This window comes from Lacerta agilis, chromosome 10 (assembly GCF_009819535.1).
Source record: "Lacerta agilis isolate rLacAgi1 chromosome 10, rLacAgi1.pri, whole genome shotgun sequence".
Lineage (NCBI taxonomy): Eukaryota > Metazoa > Chordata > Lepidosauria > Squamata > Lacertidae > Lacerta > Lacerta agilis.
The window spans coordinates 17,881,066-17,903,990 of record NC_046321.1 but is presented as its reverse complement, the minus strand read 5'-3'; the positions used below and the strand labels follow the sequence as shown (position 1 = coordinate 17,903,990).

General features: G+C 41.7%; 1 protein-coding gene across 12 annotated transcripts in view; it reads left to right on the top strand.

Moving 5' to 3' along the window:
• Positions 1–5,578: 5,578 nt before the first annotated feature.
• CAPRIN2 (caprin family member 2) overlaps positions 5,579–22,925 on the top strand; it is a 32,930-nt gene continuing 15,583 nt past the window's right edge. For 8 of the 12 annotated variants that reach the window (XM_033163465.1, XM_033163461.1, XM_033163466.1 and 5 more), the window contains exons 1-13: positions 5,579–5,660; positions 7,180–7,445; positions 8,590–8,652; positions 9,632–9,688; positions 10,771–10,857; positions 11,551–11,789; positions 13,816–13,898; positions 15,584–15,772; positions 16,463–16,506; positions 18,563–19,234; positions 20,301–20,396; positions 21,355–21,483; positions 21,722–21,797. In XM_033163465.1, coding sequence (XP_033019356.1) covers positions 7,194–7,445; positions 8,590–8,652; positions 9,632–9,688; positions 10,771–10,857; positions 11,551–11,789; positions 13,816–13,898; positions 15,584–15,772; positions 16,463–16,506; positions 18,563–19,234; positions 20,301–20,396; positions 21,355–21,483; positions 21,722–21,797 — 1,987 coding nt within the window. In that variant the 5' untranslated portion in view covers positions 5,579–5,660; positions 7,180–7,193. Of the gene's footprint in view, positions 5,661–6,483; positions 6,540–7,179; positions 7,446–8,589; positions 8,653–9,631; positions 9,689–10,770; positions 10,858–11,550; positions 11,790–13,815; positions 13,899–15,583; positions 15,773–16,462; positions 16,507–18,562; positions 19,235–20,300; positions 20,397–21,354; positions 21,484–21,721; positions 21,798–22,925 lie in introns of those variants that run through there. The other 4 variants (XM_033163469.1, XM_033163470.1, XM_033163463.1 and 1 more) reach the window with 2 other exon arrangements.

The window sequence follows — 22,925 nt, the reverse complement described above, 5'->3', positions numbered from 1 at the left end:
TCTTAACCTCTTGAATTTCTGCCAGCCATACAGCTGTTAAAGGTACAAGAACCATGTTTTTCACCAATGCCAATCCTAATCCAAAGACTAATCTGCATCAGTATACATGCATACCATTGTACTGTAAATTAACTATACAGTAAATTCTTACTGAGTGTCTGGTCTTTAGCTCCTACACAGCAATAAACATGCCTAAGCCTCTGCAAAGTTTTCACATTTGTCTTATGAGAGTTGGGGGCAATTCCTTAACATCCACCCATGTTTATTGAGCAGTAGTATTTGCAGAACAAAACTTCCAGGAACTACCTGATATCCAATGAACCCACCACAGGAAAGATGCATTTTGGTTGCTAAGGAAAGATGAAAAGCCAAACCACAGAGATTCCAAGGATTACTAGAAAATAAGGCAGAAAAAAGGTAAAGTGCTCTAAAGTGGAAAGGACCACAGCCACTCCCAGGGATTCCTATTGCCTGGTGTTTTAACAACTCATGTATCAGTTTCAGCTGGCTTTGCTTATTGGCTAAAAACGCTGACAGGTGAAAGCAGTCAATCTAGCTCATATGCATCACTCAGGAAAGTACCAGTTACCAGTACATTTTGCTTCATAACTTACTTTCTAGGAGAGATATAGATTTGCTCTTTTCTAATGAAACCTTAGAATTTGAGGCCCCTGAAGTGTTTCATGAGTGTCATAGCACCCATGGGCATTAAGTTGGCATCCCCCATCCTTTTTATTATTATTACATTTGTATCCCACATTTTCTCCAAAGAGCTCAAGGTGGAATACACACTTCATCACCTCTCCATTTTATCCCTACAACAACACTGTGAGGTAGGTTGGCTGAGAGAGAGTGACTGGCCCGAAGTCACCAGTGTGCTTTGCTGATGGGAGACATAATTTAGCAACATCTCGAGAGCACCAGGTTGGCAAATACTTTAGATAGAAATGTTTTACCTGCCTCAGCAGAGGGTTGGACTAGATGACATTTGAGATACTTTATGATTCTGTGATTCTACTTAAAAAATGTTGTAAGCCAGCCCAGTTGCACTGAAGTGCTGTTCTGCTCTTACAGCTGAATGGGACCTTGGACTTCTGCCCACAAAGCCCTGCCCTAATGGCACCACTGTGTGCTTCTGCAGTTGCAACAATGGATCCATGACTGTTTTCCAAGGGTAGTCCATTTGTTGGAACAGGGTGACCTGTTAGTTAATGTGTGGCTCTTCATATTTAAATGACACTGAGTTCTTATATTATTTTAGACCTGAATATTCAACATAATGGTGATAACTATTCAGAGGTCAAACTGTTCCTAAAAGCTGCCAGTATTAAAAGTGACTGTCCATACAAATTAGCAATTTGTCTACTGCTTATTAAGGATGGTATGCATGCAAGTCAGCAGAGGGTTCTCTATAGTATAAAACTCTGAAAACAACAGTTATAATTTTATTCCTGTATGATACAGAAAATAAATGTACAATAATTTTAATCTGATCAATGTCATTGGTATTGCATTCAAGCTTGCCGCTCTTATCCAAAACAATAAAATGTTTGCTGTTCATAAAAAGACTTAGGGCACATTAACACAATACATTTAAAGCATTATGATACCACTTTAACCATTCATGGCTTCTCCCGAAGAATTATGGGAGCTGTCAATAAACTACATGCATTGCCAAGGCAATGCCCTCCATCTGTTGTTTGTCTACAACTCCCATAATCCCTCGCCGCTGGCAATGCTGGCTGGGACACCGCACTGCCTACCCCTATTTGAGGATAAGGGACAGACAGACAGTAGATCAGACTCTAATGGTAGATGGGTGATTTAAAGTCTATTGGCAAGATTCTCACAACAGTTAGTTCTTTTCTTGCTGTGTTTCAGTTTACCTGCTGGTTCAAGAAGTGCCATTTTGACAGGTACACAAACAAATTTCTCCCCCCCCCATCCACTTGCCCAGCTGGAAAAGGGGGGTGTCCCTTATATATGTACAATAGGGTTTTTTTTAATCTATTTGTATCTATTTGTAGACCTTTCATCATTTATAGTAATCCTAGGGTGGTTTCCAGAATATAATAAAATGAAAAAATAATAAAAATATACATTTATAACAACAATAACTTAAACTAATTAAAAAAATACACAATACACAATACTGAAGATAGCTCAATTGCCTGGAGGTATAAGAAAGTTTTTACTTGGCAAGAGAAACCCATCAGGGTCTCTCTCGCATCTGTGATTCCAGTATATTGCATCTTACACAAATACACTTGCATGTCTTGTAGTTCAGTGGTAGAGAATCTACTGTATCATATGTGCAGGAGTAGGATATCCTGGAGAGCTTCTGCCAGTCTGTGTAGATAATACTAAGCTAGATGGATCAATGATGCAGTATGAGGAACAGGGCTGAAATTAGGCTTTCTGTCACCCGGGTCAAAGACCCATTTTGGTGCACGCACACATACACACACGGATGCATGCTTGCATACATACACATACAGTGGTACCTCGGGTTACGAACTTAATTCGTTCTGCAGGTCCGTTCTTAACCTGAAACTGTTCTTAACCTGAGGTACCACTTTAGCTAATGGAGCCTCCCGCTGCCACTGCGCCGCTGGCGTGCGATTTCTGTTCTCATCCTGGGGCAAAGTTCTCAACCCTAGGTACGGTAGTACCCCTGGGTTAGCGGAGTCTGTAACCTGAAGTGTTTGTAACCCAAGGTACTACTGTACAAGCATGCATGCATACATACAAACACACACAACCTCAACACATTTAATCACAAAGGGCATAAAAAGTAGGCAATATATTGTTTGAATACAAAGGAATCCTAAGAAGTATTATGACTGTATGACCAAAGGGAGAATGAACATCTCTTCCAGTAAAAGCAAATTGTTTGTCAAAAGTAGAATTCCATGTGTAGCAACTGTCTATCTGAGGTCAGGTTTCGAATTGGATTTATTTGGTCACAGGAACATTAAAGGACTGCATTTCCAAAAGATCAGTCAATATCCTCTGGTTTCCTTTTAAAATGTTTTCCCTCTCTCTTTTGTTCTGTGCAAATCCTTTCCAGGAGTTTTGATGTGTAAACTTACTTCTGAGTAAGCTTCAACAAGATTCCTTTCAATTTTATTTTTGTTTGATTACTCATTTTAGGAAATGATAATTTTGTGGTCATTTTAGGTTCTACCAGTATGTAAGGTGAATAAATGCTTTTTGCGAGCCTAAAGTAGAAAGTGCCTTTCCAATACAATCCTAATGCAGCCGGGCAGACCAGAGCTTGCCAGGGAACTGCCTCTGCATGTAGATTATGTATAGTCTGTAAAATGACTCAGCCTTAGCTATTTAAACATATTCAATGTTCTGAAGGGATCATAGAATCATAGGAACCCCAAGGATCATCTAGTCCAGTGTTTTTCAACCACTGTTCCGCGGCACACTAGTGTGCCGTGAGATGTTGCCTGGTGTGCCATAGGAAAAATTGAAAAATTCAAGAGAATTACTTTATATATAGTCAATATAGGCACAGAGTTAAATTTTTTAACATTTTCTAATGGTGGTGTGCCTCGTGATTTTTTTCATGAAACAAGTGTGCCTTTGCCCAAAAAAGGTTGAAAAACACTGATCTAGTCTAACTGTTTCTCTTCCTCAGCTTCTCACCCCTCCCTCTGTCCTTCCAGAATTTCTTTCTCACATAGTAGAAAACCCACAGGGGATCCTATCTTCACGCAGCCTCTCCAGATTTTCCAACTCTCCCTCTCCCTGCATCAGGCTGTGAATGACAGCTTCATGGGGAAAAAGGAAGGACAGAGCTCATGGCTGCTATGCACTTTTTCATCTTTCTCTTGAAGCCCAGACATGCTGGGAGCCTCAGTGGCGCCCCTCTGGAGGCTTCACCCGGGGCAGAAACCCTGGCTACACCCCCACTAGCTGTGGCGCCGCTGTGAGGAAAAGAGAGCTTTCTGTGTTCCCAAGCTTGTCCTCTGATAGGAATGCAGCGCTGTTTCTTTTAGAGTCCATGTCCATTCCCTGAAGGTGAAAGTTATGGGGGCTTGAACCTGACTGGTCCAATAGGAAAAATCCAAAGCAACGGTAGCACAATAACTTCCTTTGGACTAACTAAAACATTACAAAGTATTTCATATACTGCATAGCAGCACTCCTATTGGGCTAAATATTAGATGGGGTGAGGGAACTGAAAATTACTGTTACCAACTATTATTCTTAGTATTTAAACATTCAAGTCAGCTTACAATCAGAATAAAACCATAAACAATAATATAAAGATACCAATTTTTTTTAAAAAACAAACAAACAAACCCGCCACTAAGACTAAGAAAAGCATTAGCAACATTATATCTTACCTACAAAAACATAAATGAAATAAAACGGGGGGGGGGACACAGGAGGGGGAAGTTCCTACGGAATGTGTTGGAAAAGCCTCAGCCTTTAAAACTGTCAACTGTTTTTAAAAAGAAGTGCAGCATGTTCTAATTCGATTTATTGTGCGTGTCTAACTCAGAAGCAAGTTCTGTAACCCAACTGGGACTTAGTCCCAGAAATGTGCTACATAAAATAATAGAATTGTAGAGTTGGAAGGCAGAAATCTCAACTAAAAACATACATGACAGTTGGCCACCCAACCTCAACATCTGTTGCTTTGTGCTGCTACTACTACTGTTGTTTGTGTTACGCTTTGTTTTTAAAATGCTATCTTACCTGCAGCCCAGCATCTACCTACCTAAGAGCATCTCAGCGGAACTTCCTTCTGAGTAGACAAACATCCTGAGTTTGCATAACACCTCCGCTCCATCTTCCAAATTGCAGACTAGAGTTTTTTCTCTCTCCTCTCTTAGACCTCCCCAGCAGGTGTGTATCTGTGTTTAGCTTCAGACTAAACAGAGAGAGGAGTCCCAATGTGACACTTCAAAGTTTACTCACTACTTTGTGGCATTCCTTAGTTAAAGCACCAGTTTTGCCTGCTGCTTTCATCTTTATCTGTGCATTTATGTTTTTTTCTCTCTCTGCATATATGTCTATAGTGTGTGGGTATACATGGATGCGTGTGCTATATAGTGCACGCATTGCAAATATGTCTGATCGACTGCTCTTGGGGGGGGGGGCACGGGACGGGACCAACCAACCCAGACACCAAATCACTTTTATCTGTTTTTTTGTTTTTAAATAAGGAACCGTAATAAGCATATGGTTTCAGTGATCTTAGTGCATCTTAAAGTGATCTGGAGTGTTGCCTGATGCTTTAAAAAACCGTATAGGAGGGACTGTGTGTGTGAACGTGTAGAAGATCATCCTGGTCAGGACTGGAACCTTTGCCCGAGACATACAAACACACAACCTTCTTTAAGGAAGCCCGGACACCTCGCAACCTTCTTTTCTCCTCACCAGTTAACGGTCCGGCATGTCACGCGGGGGCGGGGTCGAACGCGCGAGCGGCAGGAGGCCACGCGGTTGCCGCGGCGGCTGATTGGGCGGCTTGAGGCCGGCTGGCGATTGGGAAGCCGGCGTGTGACTTTTCCGCGGAGGCTCCGCCCACTTATCTCTCTCTCTCTCCCCCCCCCCCCCCCGCCGCGCTGCGGGGCGGGTTTATAAGCCGGGAGGCCAGCCGGCCGGCGGGTGGGCTTGAGAGAGTTTAGGCTGCTGAGGTGAGTTGGCGAAGGGCGGGATCCACCGGGTGGGAGGCAGTGGTTGCTCGCGCGGCACGGATGGAAACAGATGCCGCTCCCGCCTCCTACTCCTCCGCGTGTGTGAGGCGGCGATGTGAGGGAAGGAAGGCAGTACATGGGGCGGCGTATCCCGGGGGCTGGCGGCGTTTGTGGTGGGAACGCTGCGGGGAAAGGAAGGAGCGAGAACCTCTGCCGTTGTCCCGCCTCCGTGAGCGGAGAGGATAACTCGACGCCACTTATTACGCCCCTCCTTTTATCCATAGCCCATAATTACAGCCTCCTCTTTTCCCACCACCCCCTCCCGAAAGCGGGCAGAATTTCCCGGTGTTTTTCCTCTCGCACAAAACCCCTCCAGTGATGCGGGTTGTATCGCCGCCCTGCTTGCTCCCCTTTCCTGCCAAGCTGCGCCTTGTTCTCTGGACGCCCTTTCAGAGGAGGGAGCTTTGGGGCCTCGGTCCTGCGCGCACTTGCTTGCCTGGGAATAAGCGCCCCTGTGACTGTGGTATTAACTGCCCTAGTGAGCGTGCGGCCGGGGGGGGGGGGTGCTGGCTGCGCTGTGAGGCTGCAACATCATGCGCTGGGAGGAGGAGGAGGAGGAGGAGGAGGAGGAGGAGGAGCACTGCTGAAAGTAGCGACACGGGCTTCGAACAGAACGGCGACGGGCCGCCAAATTGTTTCATTCGCTGCTCTGTGTGATGCCCTCGAATCTTCTGACGAAGGACGACTTAAGCAGAGTGCCTCGACATGGCTGGGTGTTTTTTTTTTTACCTTAGGCGCTCAACTGCCCTTGCATTTTCAGTAAGGAATGAGGAAATGTCTTGCTCACCCCTTTCCCAACTGCCAATTTGTTGGTAACGGGTAAGGTAGCATCTTTCTCAAATTGTGTTTGATGCTGGTGTGAACTCCATTATATATATATATGTATGTATATATATATATGTATATGTATATGTATATATATGTATATGTATATGTATATATAGGCCTATACACTGCAACTGACCCACAACTGCAACTGACCCACAGGGCTTCCCCTCTGGAAGTAATTTTTTTGGTCTGTTCGTAGGTGAATTAGCCAATTAGGAATACATAATGAGAGTCTTGCGTTCTTCCTGAAAATATGTTTAGGCACTCCTCTGCTAGCTTCTGTCTCCAGCATGAGGAATTGCTGATGCCTCACTTGTGACCCTGTTTCTAGTGCAGGTGGGGAGGGCTAAAGCCTCCAGTAGGTTTGCTTGCTTGCTTAGGAAATTGGCATATAGATATGATGTTCTAGTTGGTACATGCATGCAAAGAGTTTAGGATGGTGATTAGTATAAGCTGGCATCATACTGGAATAGGGAATAAGAAAAAGAAGGGAGAGACTCCCCTTTAGGAATCTTATTGATCCAAATGCTGTTAGGTCTGCAGCTGCAGCCTAGATGACAAACTTAATAGTAACTGGATGCTGAAGTTGCTGCTGTGAGAGAAAAACTAAACAGTACCAGTTTCTTTGCAGCCCTAGCTGTTTCAATGGTGCAGCTTTCACAGTCCCCGCTTTGCCGCACTTCGCCTTCATGCCACTCTGAGGAAGCGGAGGAGAAGAGCATGAAACCTGCCAAGCAGCAGGTGACTCAGGGCCCTCATGGGGACAATCAGCCTCCCTTGAGCCCCCTGCAGGCAGCTTTGAGTTCTGCTGCAACGGCATCCCAGGCATATGAGACTTACATTGACAATGGACTTATCTGCATGAAACACAAGATCAGGAACATTGAGAAAAAAAAGGTATGTATCTCTCCTAGATTATTAGAGAAATGGTACCAAAGGAAACTGCTCAAACTACTGTGTTCATTTACTCTTTCTTGCTGTTGTCTATTGGATTGTAAGCTCTTTGGGGTAAAAGGCCCTATATTTATTGCTTATGGAAGTGTAAAATGCTGTGTAACTATAAATTGATTTCACTTAGGATACTTGCCAGTTTTCAAAATTAGATTAATAAAATAGAATGGATAGAGTTTATGACTAGAGAGAAATAAGAACTTTCTGCTGTGGTGTGTAATTTGTATGAGCCGTCAGTATTGAGCTGGTTCAGGTGTCATGAGAAACTATTGTTACTGTGGTGAGAACAAGCTTTAGGTTCATGTGTTCCCTGTGTGGCTACAATGGCAAAATCTCACATATTTTACTTACATTTTTCAATTACAATTTTGCCAGTATGGTATTCTGGCTTCTGAACTGGCCCACTAAGTCCTAAAGGATGGATGCTACTTTGTGTGTAGTGTAGAGTGCATGCCAAAATTAAACTGTCTACTGAATTTTGATGCAGTCTCTCAGTGCTATCAGTATATAAAGAAACCTGCATGACTAGAAGTAGTTTCATGCTTAAGTAGCCAGTCTTCATCCAGCAGGAAGGTGGCTTTGCCCATCTAGCTGCAGTAGTTACCAGAGCTTGAATGTCATAGAAAGGCTGTTATGAAGATAACATCCGCCTTATCTGGTAACTGTAGCCAGATATACTGTATTGCTAGTGGTACTACTGGTATCTTGACAGTGGTTCCAGTATTATGAAATTATTGTGCATTGAATCTCCCAAAGCTGTTACCTGGCTTAGAAACACCAGATCTTATCAACTCTGTATTGCCACCACCTTTATAGAACATGACGCTGAGCTGCAGCATTATTTGCCATTCATATGAATATATTGTGTACCTCTTGCTAAAACTAACTGCCAAAATCTAATGTTAAATGTCTGCCAAAGAGCTCTAATTTATGGTTGTTTTGATGTGCTTTTTATTGTATTTAAGGCTACAAATGCATGGTAGCATGTGTAGGTAGGCATCCATGTTATTCAAGTTTGGCCTATGCTTAAAGTCTTAAGAAGTTGGTTATACATGGTCTAATCCTGTACCTGCTCAATACATGTTCTCAGCTCAAACTAGAAGACTACAGAGATCGTCTGAAAAAGGGGGAACCCCTCAACCAGGATCAGTTGGTAAGCTTTCTGTTCTTGTATCTCAGATTGCAGCAAACATTTGCAGCAATGAATTCAGCAGCTCATGACAGACTTCTGAGACGGTCCTTCATGCCTAGGCAAAACATATTGGCCTAAATCTTAACGAAGAGTTATTGCACATTGATTTCAGTGGTGCCAATCAAGCTGAGGTCTTGTGTTGTGTCTAGGCCCTATTGAAGCTATGGGAATAGAGCTACAGGACCTACCTTCAAGCAGTCCTATGGGCCAAATATGGCTGGGAAAGTATGTAGAAAATACATAGGAAAGCAAACTACTTCTAAAAACTTAAAATTGTTCTCAGCTAAGGTCTGTAAGCTGCTCTAGAATGGTTAAACAGAATTAACATTTTGTTGAGAATAGTAGATCTATCTTCATCCTGACTCATGCTGTTGGCTCTTTTTGACTCGGGCTCTTGTCTCTTTTTACAGTGTTTGGATAGAAAAGGTATTTTAAGTTCCAATAATAGTAACTGTGATGCTGCATTATCCCATTTTTATACAGGATTGGTTATGAATTAAGGCAGCAGGAAAGCCATGAACTTTTTTATATGTGTTAGCATTAACAAAAATATATAATACTGCGCAGAAAAATAATAACTGATTCTTTTAAGGAGGAGGACCTGGGCTTTAGTTCTCTTTGACGCCCTCTCCCCTCCCCCCACTGCCATTGCCAGATTATTCTGATACAGCAAGATACAATTTATTGGTTGACAGCTAGTTGACTTTTTGGATTAGAATTCTAAGATATATGAGCAAATGTTGTTAAATTGTATAGCCATTACTTGAATGTCATGATCTTCATGACACCATAGTGGATAAATGGTTGGGAAATTGATGCTACGAAGGGGCAATTGGTACACCAAGAGTTCAGAAGATATTGCTGCTTATGGCGTGTGATATCTGATATTACTGCTTTGGCAGGGGAGGTCTGTCTAATTGCCATTTACCAAATTGTATAGATGCAGTCTGGGCCACAGCTTGTTAGAGGTCAAATAACTGCTGAATCTGTGGTCAAGGTAAGCACTGAGAATCGAGTTGGAGATGTGGCCTTTGTTAATCCATTTTCTATGAAGTAACCCTGAATTATGAATAATTGCTGAAGGGAAGTATAGATACTTCAACACTCCAGCCAGAGTTGTTAAGCAAGAAATTTGCAAGCTTTATGATGAGTTCCTCCTGGTTTAGTGAGCCAAGTCCTTCACATGTAAGCACGATAATTGTTAGCATAGCAGTGCTCAGTTTGCTTAAGATCAGAGCTGGGGAACCTCACCCCTGATTATTAGCCATGCTGGCTGGGGTTGATGGGAGTTGCTGCAACATCATCTGGAAGAGCAACTAGCCCTGTATATAAGAAGAGATAGAAGAGTATATAAGAAGAGGCATAACTGTTTTTATTGTTGTACACTGGTACCTCGGGTTCCAAACACTTCGGGTTACAAACTCTGTTAACACGGAAGTAGTACCTCAGGTTGAGAACTTTGCCCCAGGATGAAAATGGAAATCGTGTGTTGGCAGCGCGGTGGCAGCAGGAGGCTCCATTAGTGAAAGCGTGCCTCAGGTTAAGAATGGTTTCAGGTTAAGAACAGACCTCTGGAACAAATTAAGTTTGTAACCCGAGGTACCACTGTATTTTACATTGTTGTGACCTGCCTTGGGGCCTCATGGTGTAAGACGGGTAATAAATCAGATATTATTATTATTATTATTATTATTATTATTATTATTATTATTATTATTATTATTTAATGTAGCATTCTGTAAATTATAGGTGCTTTTGTAAGTAGTAAAATAATAATAAAAATGACAGATTTATAGCAGCCTTCAGTTTATGTATCTTCTAAAAAATCCATTGGTTTTAACTGTAACCTGTACATAGCAGAAAACTTCACAATTAAAATTCTATTTAAATCACCTTATAATTTAGTCATAGTGGCTGTTGCTCACACTGCTCCTCAGGTCTTAGCACCTTATGACTATCAGAAGTTGAGATGTTACCGGAAGCTTTGTGTGCATTAAAGGATAGTCTTGTTAAAACATCTGTGCTTCATAATTCTAGGCACTTTATACATGTTTAATAATAATGTTTGGCTGATTATAGGAAGCTGTTGAAAAATATGATGAAGTGATCCATAACTTGGAGTTTGCTAAAGACCTTCAGAAGACATTTTCTGGGCTTAGTCAAGATGTAAGTAGACTGAATTATTGAGTAGAAATGGGTCGGTGTGGCTTAGGATCCACTTTGTGAGGGGAGGTGGGCTTTGTTCAGGTTCTCTTTATCCTTCCCCCACCCCCACTTGTCTGAGAATCTGGATTTGGGTCTCTGCTCTTGTATGTCCGGTGCCTTCTTGCATATCAGCGCCAAAATTGTTGATACAATGGTACCTTGGGTTACAGACGCTTCAGGTTACAGACTCTGCTAACCCAGAAAAAGTACCTTGGGTTAAGAACTTTGCTTCAGGATGAGAACAGAAATTGCTTGGTGGCGGCGCAGCGGGAGGCCCCATTAGCTAAAGTGGTACCTCAGGTTAATAACAGTTTCAGGTTAACAACAGACCTCCAAAATGAATTAAGTTCTTAACCCGAGGTACCAGTGTATGGAGTACTCCTCTTCCATCCCACCCCTGTCATTCCATCCTACCCTGATATGAGACACTACCCAGAAACTTAAGCTTTGAACATTTTTTGTATGATAAGTGGAATGATTGTAGAAGTTGAAATGTGTTGTTACAGAGACTTGAGGAAAAATCTTTAGCACCTTTATTTAGGAAGATGACTTAGGTAAGACTTTGGATTGACTTCCTTGAGCTACAGTCCAGCTGCTGGTCAGACCTGTCAGGAATTTGTGTAATAGGCCTATTTTGTTTTTATATTAATACAGCTGCTGAAAGCACAGAAGAAAGCACAGAGAAGGGAGAGTATAATGAAGCTTGAAGCAGAGAAGAAGAAACTCCGCACAGTACTGCAGGTCCAGTATGTGTTGCAGAGTTTCACTCAAGAGCACGTGCAGAGAGACTTCAAATGTGGCTTTAATGGTGCAATATTTTTGCCTTCTAAAGAACTAGACTGCCTCATTAGGTTTGCAAAATTGACCTGCTCTGGAAGAAATGAAGGCATGAGGTAAGTAAATGTGTCCTTACTTAAATTGCAAAGTGAATCTGTGCTAGCATTTGGACATTTAGAAGAGTTTGGATTTGATGCCCCACTTTATCACTACCCTAAGGAGTCTCAAAGCGGCTAACATTCTCCTTTCCCTTCCTCCCCCACAACAAACACTCTGTGAGGTGAGTGAGGCTGAGAGATTTCAGAGAAGTGTGACTAGCCCAAGGTCACCCAGCAGTTGCATGTGGAGGAGTGGGGAATCAAACCCGGTTCACTAGATTACAAGACCACTTCTCTTAACCACAACACCATGCTGGCTAGCTTTATTAGAAGTGTAGTTTTGAAACCTTACAGGTTTACCTCATAGGCCCCTTCAGGATAGCTCTTTGGATAAGCTGCCTCCAGCCTCCTTGCTGCTGGTGCTTTGTTTCCTCCTTGCCACAGTCATTTTCTCACTGCAGAGAGAGCAAGGTTAGCAGGTTTTTGCCTGCAAAGTGAGAGGGCACCCACTGTTAAGGGGGCAGTTGTTTGTCGCTTAAGATAGTGGTGGGAATTGGATCCATCAGTGACAGGCAGTTCCTTCTTTTTTGCTGCTGTTGCTTCATTGCTCTTTTACGTATGATGGAGTAAGAATGGCAGGAGCCAATCAACTCCTGGCATGTCAACAAGTGCCCAGACATCCTGGTGCTCAGTGCTTGGCATAGTTTGTTTTACAGAACTGTGTGTTTAGTAATATATATATATATATATATATATACACTATTCCTTTGGACAGTCTTTTTAATCCAGGTGATGTTAGTCTACAGTTCTCATCAGCCCCAGTCAACATGATTGATGATGAAAGTTGTAGTCTAGCAAGGGCACCAGGTTGGGGAAAGCTGCCTTAGGGTTACAAGGCTGAAAGAACTGGCTTTGTGGCTTTCACCTGTTTATTTTAAAACAAGACTGGGATAAACATAAAACCCTGCAAGCAAATACTGTTCAGGGGGGGACAACTTCCATACTTGTCTGAACAACTAATGGAGCACCATAATATGTATTCTGAGGACTGAACTGCGATATTGTGGCTTCGTTTTCTGAATGGGGAGGCTTCATATGCAGTACTAAATGAAATCATATTGAAGCAGACTACTGGCTAATCTTGGGGCTACCAGTGGTATCAACTTCTAATTTGCAAATTTGGGTTTTTAATTGAGCCTTATCAGAACTTTGCTGTAATGTAGTCAAAGCCATGCTGGGCAAATCCAGGCTGATGTGCTTATTGTTCCCAGAAACCTTAGCATTGCTGTCCTTAAGAGACCCCATTGGTGTCTAAGACCTCCTGCCGCTCAAATTGTTGTAAAAATTGAGTGTTTCGGATTAGTTGGAGGATTGCCTGTTCTCCCCTACACCCCCACATTTTATTTCTTTTGAGATGTGTGTATATGTTTTGCCTGGTGTTTTTGTGTGTGGAGGGGGACTCTGAATATTACCAGTTTTTTATGGCTATTTTGTGGTTGCTAAAATAGTTTTTGAAGACATTATCTACGATAAAATGAAGCAGTTCTAAATTAATTCAATTAGAATTACTAGTTTTCTCAACTTAGCATATAATTTGGTAGACCTTTAGGCTCAACTTGGAATGGAGCCGTACAAGTTGTTCACTTGTCAGATAGCCTGAAGGGAGTACAATTTGCATTTGCAGACAAAATATACTTGGCTTTTAGGTCTTCTGAAAAAAGCCGAATGGTGTACACCGTGCACTTGTAACAGTTGAACTGGTACTAAGATTAAAAAAAAATTGATGTTTTTATCAATAAACTGTTTCAAGATGTCTCATAGGAAGTGGTTTATAAAAAGAATTAAATTGGTGAAATGATGTTGGCATAACTGGCTAAAAGATGTTTTTAGTAAAGTATTCAATTCTGAGCAAAAAACTGTTGCTTCTTATAGAGTACAAGGTACTCTGCCATCCCTATTATATCAAACAGCCATCTTAAGTAAAAGTTCATTACTTTCTTGATCTTGCACTGACACTTATTTCCCCCCCCCCACTGACATGAAGTGTTGAAGACCAAATGGAGCAATCGTCACGCTACTTCTGGGATCTGCTAGAAGGCAGTGAAAAAACAGTAGCTGGGACAACTTGTGAGTAGTCTTTAGATATTTTTGCATCTAACGTCTACCATCTTCAGGCAAAATACTTCATAGCAATATTGAGATTAGAACATTTATTCCAGTTCAGAAACCTTGGTTCTCAAACTTAATTTGCTCCAGAAGTCTGTTCCAAAACTAAAGTGTTCCAAAACCAAGGCATGCTTTCCCATAGAAAGTAATGCAAAACAGATTAATCCGTTCCAGACTTTTAAAAACGCCTAAAACAGCAATTTAACATGAATTTTACTATCTAACGAGACCATTGATCCATAAAAGGAAAGCAATAATCATTGTATTATACTATAAAATAAGACAAGCCACAGTCACAAAAACAAAAAAGCCACACAAACAAAAACGCAAAAAATAGCAAAAACAAAAGCACCAAATATAAGCTCCAAATATCACCTCAGAACACTGCAATTGGAAATGGAAGGCTTTGATTACAATGGGGGGGCGCAAATTAGCAGCGCAACAGTGAAAACGGAAACTTGGGAGCACGTTTGGCTTCTGAGGCAAAGTTCACAAACCAGAACACTGACTTCCGGGTTTGCAGCGTTCGAGTTCCAAATTGTTCAGGAACTAAGCTGTTCGAAAACCGAGGTACCACTGTACTTTGTTCCTTCCATTGCTCAGAAGAATTACTTTTCTAATCCAGTAACTGCTGTTGCCTGGTTAGGGCAACATAAGTGCAGGTTTATAACTGTTTAGAGATCCCCAGCATGGCCTGTAGTTCCCCACTGCACATTAAGGGCAATATCCAATATGGCATTACCAGACATGACAGAACCTCCTCTTCCTTTCCTCTCCCTGCACCCACAATCTGCTCGAGAAAACCCCCAACACTCCAGAACATACCTTGAGTGTGTGCAAGGAATGCAAAGAGGAAGTACTGCTAGATGTGTTGTGCTCAGTCTGTTATCATGGGTGGAAAGTCATTTTGCTTAAAAAGCAAGCCACAATATTATGTAGATTTACATAGGATTACATTTATGTGTTAAGTGTTTAATAACAGGTGAGTTCCCACAGCTACAGGAACCATGTTTTATCTTGGTATATAATTAAGGTAGACCTGCACATTTATGGGTGTGACTCCAGGAGATTTACTGGATAGGGAAATTGGTCTTTTAGCCAATTGTGAGTTCAGCATCCCTGTGTTTAAGGCAGGCATAGGCAAACTCAGCCCTCCAGATGTTTTGGGACTAGAATTCCCATAATCCCTGACCATTGGTCCTGTTAGCTAGGGATGATGGGAGTTGTAGTCCCAAAACATCTGGAGGGCTGAGTTTGCCTATGCCTGGTTAAAGGCTTACCGGTATATTCTTCAAAGTATATCTCAGGATAACTTCCCAAGGCTGCATTATTTTTTAAATCTTTGAGGATATGACAGTCTTCTACCAATTAGCAAATTAAGTTCTTGAAATCAAGGGTGTTCTGTGGATGTTCTCAGTGTTCATAACTGTAACTTTTTCTTGGTCTTTTTGTTAACTGAAATGCCTGAATCACATTGTCATTTCAAATATCTTATGTATTTACTTAAAAACATTATCAATAATGTATTGTGCCAAGAGAAAAATGTTTGATCTTATTTGTTGAGATGAGATGGTGCCATATCCTAAAACTGTAAACTCCTTTTGTGATCTTTTAATCTGCTTAACATTCAACACTCTGTCCTTTAGATAAATGCCTGAAGGATTTGTTATCTAAACTGTTAAGTTCCAGTTATTTTGAAAAAACTCCTGCTCCTTCCAACATATCAGTAAAAGAGGAATCAAAAGAACTGTCTACAGGACCTGAGTTATGTGAAGAAATGCAAAGACCTGAAAAAACAAGACAACTCTCAGATTCAGAGCATGTCAGTGAATTAGGTAATAAATATGTAGAAATCTTAAATTCTTGACTGCTGATACAGTACTTCTGATGTGAGTCTTAAACTTTTACGTTTTTAGCTAAGTTATGTATATTCTGCCCTTCACCTTATTTAGGATTTATTCGTGGTTAAGACCAATTGTACCACAGTACAGATGCTATAATAAAACAATCCTAGCTGTTTGGGATTAATTTTAAACTTTCATACTAAATGTATCAAATAAGAAACAAAATAAAAAATAAAAAATTCCTTCCAGTAGCACCTTAGAGACCAACTAAGTTTGTTATTGGTATGAGCTTTCGTGTGCATGCACACTTCTCATAGCAATAACAAACTTAGTTGGTCTCTAAGGTGCTACTGGAAGGAATTTTTTTCTTTCCGACTACTGCAGACCAACACGGCTACATACCTGTAACAGTATCAAGTAAGAAATACCGAAGAAGTTAGTTGTGTGACTGCTTACTATAAGACTGAACATTAGCAAATTCTCAGAGGTGGTTGCCAGACTAGCCTGGAATGTAAGTCATTTTTAGTTTGGTTTCCCCCCCTGCAAAAGTGAATGTGCTATGGATGCTTAGAAAAGTAAACTGGTCTAGCAACAGTATTAACATATTTATTCAGCTTGACTGTTTTATAGCATTTGGCTTTGTGAGAACTTGAATCTAAATTATGCAATCCTTCTTCCTAGAACCTCAAATGGATCACATTCAGTCTGAGATACAGCCTCAAGAGGTAAGTTATTACCGTATTTTTCGCCCCATAAGGTGCACCTAGTTTTTAGAGGAGGAAAACAAGAAAAAATCTGAATCACAGCCTCCTTGGGAGGAGAGCAACCCCTGCAGAAGCCTGGGAGGCTTGATAGCAGGGGCGTCGCTAGGAGGGGGTGGGGGGCCCACCCCAGGTTCCAGGGGAGGGGGTGGCTCTCAGCATGCCCACCCCACAATTCATAAGTTGCTTAGTGCAGCAGCTGGCTTACACAGCACACATTGCTTTTTCCTTCCTGCTGGGAAGAGCCACAGAAGCACCGCTCTGCCCAGCCAGGGCTCCACCCAGCACCCTGGCACATTTCACCAGGGCACTGCCCTCAGGGTACAAAGGTGCCATCTTCAAGGGGTGACATTTGGCACCTCCACTTAGAGCCTCAAGCATAAGCCAGAGCAAATCCAGTGGCTTTGGGCTTAGGACTCACCATAGCACTGCAAAAGCATTAGCTGTGCTTGCTTTACTCAGTCCACCTGGACCTGGGGTACCATCCACCCACACCCCTTCAAGTCACAGTGAGCGTTTTGCATTCCCCCACAATGCTTTGCGGCACCTCATTTGGATGAGGTGCCGCAAAGCATTGTGGGGGAACGCAAAACGCTCACTGTGACTTGAAGGGGTGTGGGGGGGGTGACAAAAAAAAAATCCGCACCGGGTACCACTTGGGCTTGCTATGCCTCTGTTTGGGAGCTTCCATCCCAAGTCTCTGCAGAGATCACTCTCCTCTTGCGGAGGCTTGGGAGGAGCTCCTCTGCCCCAAAGCGAGCTGCGGAGAAGGGAATCGTAGCCCTCCCTCACGGCTTACTTCAAAGCAGCAGAGGGACAGGAGCTGCCTACACCCGTGTAAGCAGCTGCTGCCCAGCTCCGCTGCCCCAAAGGGAAGCCGCCCCTGGCTTGTGCGCTGGGGAGGAGCAAGTGGAGGGCGAGTGGAGGTGGGTGGCGGCGGCAGGACCAGCGGCCTGAAAGGGCTCCTTTGGGGCCGCTGGTTATATCTCTGATGCCCGCCGCTGACGCTAACCCTCTGCTTGCTCCTCCCCGGCTCTCTGAAAAACAAGTGGGAGAGCCGCTGAAACGCTCAGCGCGCCGGGGAGGAGCAAGCGGAGGACGAGTGGTGGCGGTGGGACCAGCGGCCTGAAAGGGCTCCCTGCCTCTTGCCGTGTTCAGTGGCAGCAGAGGAGATGGGACCAGCGGCCTAAAAGGAGCCCTTTCAGGCTGCTGGTCTGGCCGCTGGGCCTTTGCCTTCTCTCCATAAGACGCACAGACATTTCCCCTTACTTTTTAGGAGGGAAAACGTGCATCTTATGGACCGAAAAATACGGTAAATGATCTACTACAGTAGAAGAAATTAGTGTTAAACTGGAGAATAGCTTGCTTTATCAGTCCAGTGATGCTGGAACTAAAAACTGGAGATAATACAGGAATCACTTCAGAAAGCTCCACTTGAAGAAATTTGTAGCAAGGCTCTAGCAAAGGCAATTGCCAAATAGGAGTCCATAAATCCTTTGACTTTGAGACAGGGTGCAGTGAGGTAGAATTGACAACCACCTGCCTGTTTAGCTTTGAGGGTTTATGGGCAAAATCTCTGTAGCACAATATGGATTTTCTGTGCTATTACTGTGGTTTTTTTTAACCAAGTCGTCTACCTTGCTGTGGTCTTAAACCAGGCATATTTCTATCTTTCAAGAATCTTGGATAGAAACTAGCCAGGAAGCTGCAGCAGATGTTCCCAATATGAGAACCATATAATGAGTGTTCAGGATGGCATAGTAGTATTTTGTAAATCTGAAAACAAGTGTTTAGTCTTTATGTCTTTATTTATTAAATTTATATACTGCCCTTCATCATAAGATCTTAGGGCAGTTCACTGTCACACACATAGTTACAAACATTTTTGCAAAATGTACAATTCAGTCCTGTTGGGTGACTCTTGTACAACAACTTTCTGGCATGATTTCACATGAGCCTTAATTGTGCTAGCAATTTAGACAAGTACTGGTGAAATGCTAAGTTTCTTTGGTTTGTATAGTTTCTTAATAGGCACTATTTGCCTGAAGCTGCCTCCCCTATCAAGAAGCCTGAGGAATCCAAACCCTGGGAAATGGAACATGTTAAGACAGATGAACCACTAAAGTCCTGGGAAATGCTTGTTGACATGGAAGAACAGGAACAGAAGAAGCAGAAACAAGATTATGTTAAAACTCTGGAATCTTTAAGGCAGCAGGGAAAGAAACTGGAACTTTCAAAGCCTTGGGAAGCTCATCTTAAGGAAGGTGGTAATGATCACAAGGAGGAAGTTCCAAAGCCATGGGTAACTCAGGTTAGAGAACAGCGGGACTCCCCTAAACACTGGATGAGCAAAGCTAAGGAAGAGCAGGAGCAAAAGCCACAAGGTCCAAAAACATGGGTTGCTCAAATAAGGGTGGAAACAGTACAAAAACCAGAACCTGTGAAGCTTTGGAGTGCATGTGTTGGAGAGGAGAAGGAGCAAAAGAAACATGAACCTGCAAAGCAATGGGTAGCACACATCAAGGAAGAGAGGGAACAAAAAACCCAACCCCCAAAGGTTTGGGAAACATCTGAGGGACCACGGCAAGCACTTCAGAAGCCATTACAGAACCCTCCAAAGATATGGGGAGCTGGAAATCTTACCTCAAAGGAGCAATCTGGGCCAAAGAAGCCTGATTTGGGACCCAATGAAGTGAGTTGGTATAAACAATAGTATTGCCGGAACATTATTTTTATATTAAAATTGCAGTTTAGGGGTGGTGATGTATCTAAAAGTTCAAAGTTTGGGCTTTGTCAATTACCAGCTTCTTTTTTGCCACAGTAGTCTAACTCTACATGAAACAGTGTTCTCAGCAAATATTTGCGCATGGAAATAAACTAAACCTAAAGGGGTGTAAATAGTTTGCTGTTCAGTGAATTTTTGCCAAGTTCATATTTGGAATGGCAAGGGGGAGAGAACTTAGCATTGCTGATCACAAACCTTGAAGATTCTAGATGTTCAGAATGGGGGAGTAATATATAATAGAGGAATAGAGCAGGGAGGAATATAGACATAGACCTCCAAGTTTGGATCAGTTTTGGATTTTTATAATAAAAAAATGAGGGAAGGATAATGAATCTGGAATAAGTTTACCAGACGTCCCCATTTCCCGGGGACAGTCACCGGATTTACAAATTGGTCCCCATACAAAATCCATTGAAGTTGAAAAGTGTCCCCAGATTCATTGAAAAAAATCTGGTAACCTTAATATGGAAGACTTTTTTTTAACCTACATGACAGGGTTGTTATGATTAAAGGAGAAGGTGAGGGTAGCCAATGGGTCTCAACCCCTTGGTGAGTTAGGTACTTCCCTGCATGCGAAGACAGTCTCTGCAGATTGAACAAAACAAGACAAATAGTGGGTCCAACTGTCAAAGTGGTTTCTGCTTGTGCTGCAGAGGGAAGTGAGCGGCAGATAGGGCTCATCAACCTTATCAATCAGCTGAGATTAGATCCTTATGTATGACCTCTACTTAATTTGTCGAAACATATTTCTAAATGCTTTTCAATATAGAAATGAGAGCTCAGACTGAAGTTTGACTCTGACATGAAACAAGTGGTTACAGTAAAATGCCCTTAGATAATGGGGCTTTCAAAAGTGAGCTAATCTGATACTTGTGTAGAACACTGAGTCTGTGGTGTATTTATGTAAAAGGTGTACATTGCTAAGTCATATTATAATAAATAATCTAATACATGAAATTCTTATTTTACATAGGATGGAAAGACAGATGGAGTGAACAAAGGAGGCATTGATGCTACGTCTGTTGGAGAACCTTGTAAACTACCTAGGATCTTTGAAAACAGCCTTCAGGTTTGCTTTCTTGATCATAGGAAATGCTTCAAAATGCTTAAACTCAGAATCCTGAGAACAGCTGGAATACTTCCTGTGTGAAGTATCCACTTTGAATCTCTCCAGGGAAAGCAGAATTTGAAACCAAAGAAAAACTGTTCAAGTTGTTACATAGGACCATGGCTTGATGGTAGAGCATCTGCTTTGCATGCAGAAGGCCCCAGGTTCAATTCCTGGCACCTCCAGGTTGGACTGGGAAAAGACCCTTGTCTGAAGTCCTGGTGAGCTGCTGCCAGTCAGTGCAGACAGTACTGAGCTAAACAGACCAGTGGTCTGCCCCTCTGTAAGGTAGCTTCCTAAGTTCTGAGTGTCTCAGGAATCAATTCATAGCCTTAGTAGTAGATCCATGTTTAAAAATCCAGAAATTTTTAATTTTAATATCAGGAAGAGTCCACTTCAGGAAAGGTATGGATGGACCTCCTGTTAAAATGGTAACCTGAAAAGGAGCTCATATTCTGAAAATGCCACTTTCAGGACTTGGCTCCAGGATCCTCCTTTTTATTTGTCTTGAAATTGTGTACCTGCAACACAATCCCATGTGTTTATTTAGAAGTAGCTCCTACTTTGTTCACTGAGGTCTTTCTCCGTTGTAACAGTGTTTAGAATTTAAGCCTAATGTAAGATGTACATTGGGAGAATATTATTGATTAGAGGGGTAACCACCATGGTGCTCTCCAGATGTTGTAGACTACAGCTTGCATTGCTCTGGACCTCTGGACCTGTTGGCTGATGAGTGTTGGATTCCAACATCTAGAGGGTACCATGTTGGCTACTCCTGTTTTGCAAGTTGGCTTCAGCATCAACAAAACCTTTAATCCATACAGTAGCATCCTGGAAAAAGCACCCTGGGATGGTGGCTACTCTGAATAGTTCAACCAACATTTTCCTTAGTGATTTATCATTATTATTATTTTATTAGGCCCCTAAGCCTGTACATCAACCAGCTGCAGAGTTTTGCTCTACTAGTCTTCCAAAGGATCCAGTATTAAGAAGGGAAAGACTACAAGACCTGATGACTCAAATACAAGGGACCTATAATTTCATGCAAGTAAGTTGTCCTGGGTAACATGGATTTTTGGGAAGTACCTAACTGATGGTAGCGCAAAGAAAAAATGAAACGGAGGGCATCAGTTGTTGTCAAGGTCTTTGATATTTTAATGGCCCATGTTTTCAATTGCTGAAAGCACTTCAGAGGTTAAAATTCACCACAAAATATGTAAACTTTTATTCATCTCTGAATAGATTCTTGTTTTATTCAAGAGGCTTGTAACTTTTTTGTCTTTAAGGAGTCTTTACTAGATTTTGATAAACCTTCACAACGTGCCATTTGTTCGTCACAAGCACCTTCAGTTGATTCCACAGGTAATCATAATTGTGGTTAATGGTGAACAAGGAAGACCCTATTTTGTTTGATGTTCTAGGAATCCCTTGATCACTTTCGTAAAGCAGAAAAGACTGGTATAGCAACAAATTCTTAAATCTATGTGACAAAGATGTACGATAGGTGAGATTAATGCTTCATGGTGTATCTTAGAAGTATTGTATGCAAACTTTAATTTCAATTCAATTTTGTTTGTTGTTAACAACCATTATGGTCACTTCAACCACCACCAGAAAGAAATATACATACTATACAGATTGTGCAGAGATATTCTGTTAAAAAAAGAGATAAACTTTAATTTAACTCTGAGTTCATTATTTTCTTAAAGCCTCTATTTCAATTAAGCAGTAAATTGGGAAACAAATTTTCTTAAATTACATTGCATCCAAAATCTTGCTTGATACTGGAGAAGAACTTAATTCTTCCTGTTAGAAATTTCTTCAAAAGTTTTTTCTTTGAATTTCAATTTTAAAAACTTTGAAACTTGGTCCTTGATCTTGACACAAATAGTCACTAAATGAGAACTAATTCTCTTAATTGTAAAACCTCAAGGGAGATTTTCTGTTAGCCCTACACATACTGGATGGTTAGAGAGTGTATGGGAAATTGTATTATCAGAGCACCTGACTTACCACTGCATATATTTTTGACATACTGTAGTATAGTTTCTATTTATAACTTTTATAACCAACAACAATGTATTGTACAAAACTCCAATGACTCATACATCACTATGGAGGGAGTATTTACCTCCCATCCTCCCAACAGACTCTTTGGTTGGCCTAGACATGTATCTGAAGAAGTGTGCATGCACACGAAAGCTCATACCAAGAACAAACTTAGTTGGTCTCTAAGGTGCTACTGGAAGGAATTTTTTATTTTATTTTATGTCTCACACTGTTCCCTTTCTCAGCTGATGTTTTGTTGTTGATGGTTTGTGATTTTATTTTATTCAGATATAAACTCTGGACTGTCACTCCATATTTATTTCTTAATGTAAAGATGAACATAATGTAAACAACCTCTGTACTCCACTCAGTTACAGTTATTATGGTTTTTATTTTCTTTCGATTTGTAGATCTTGCTGACTTTTTACAACTCAATTTTCA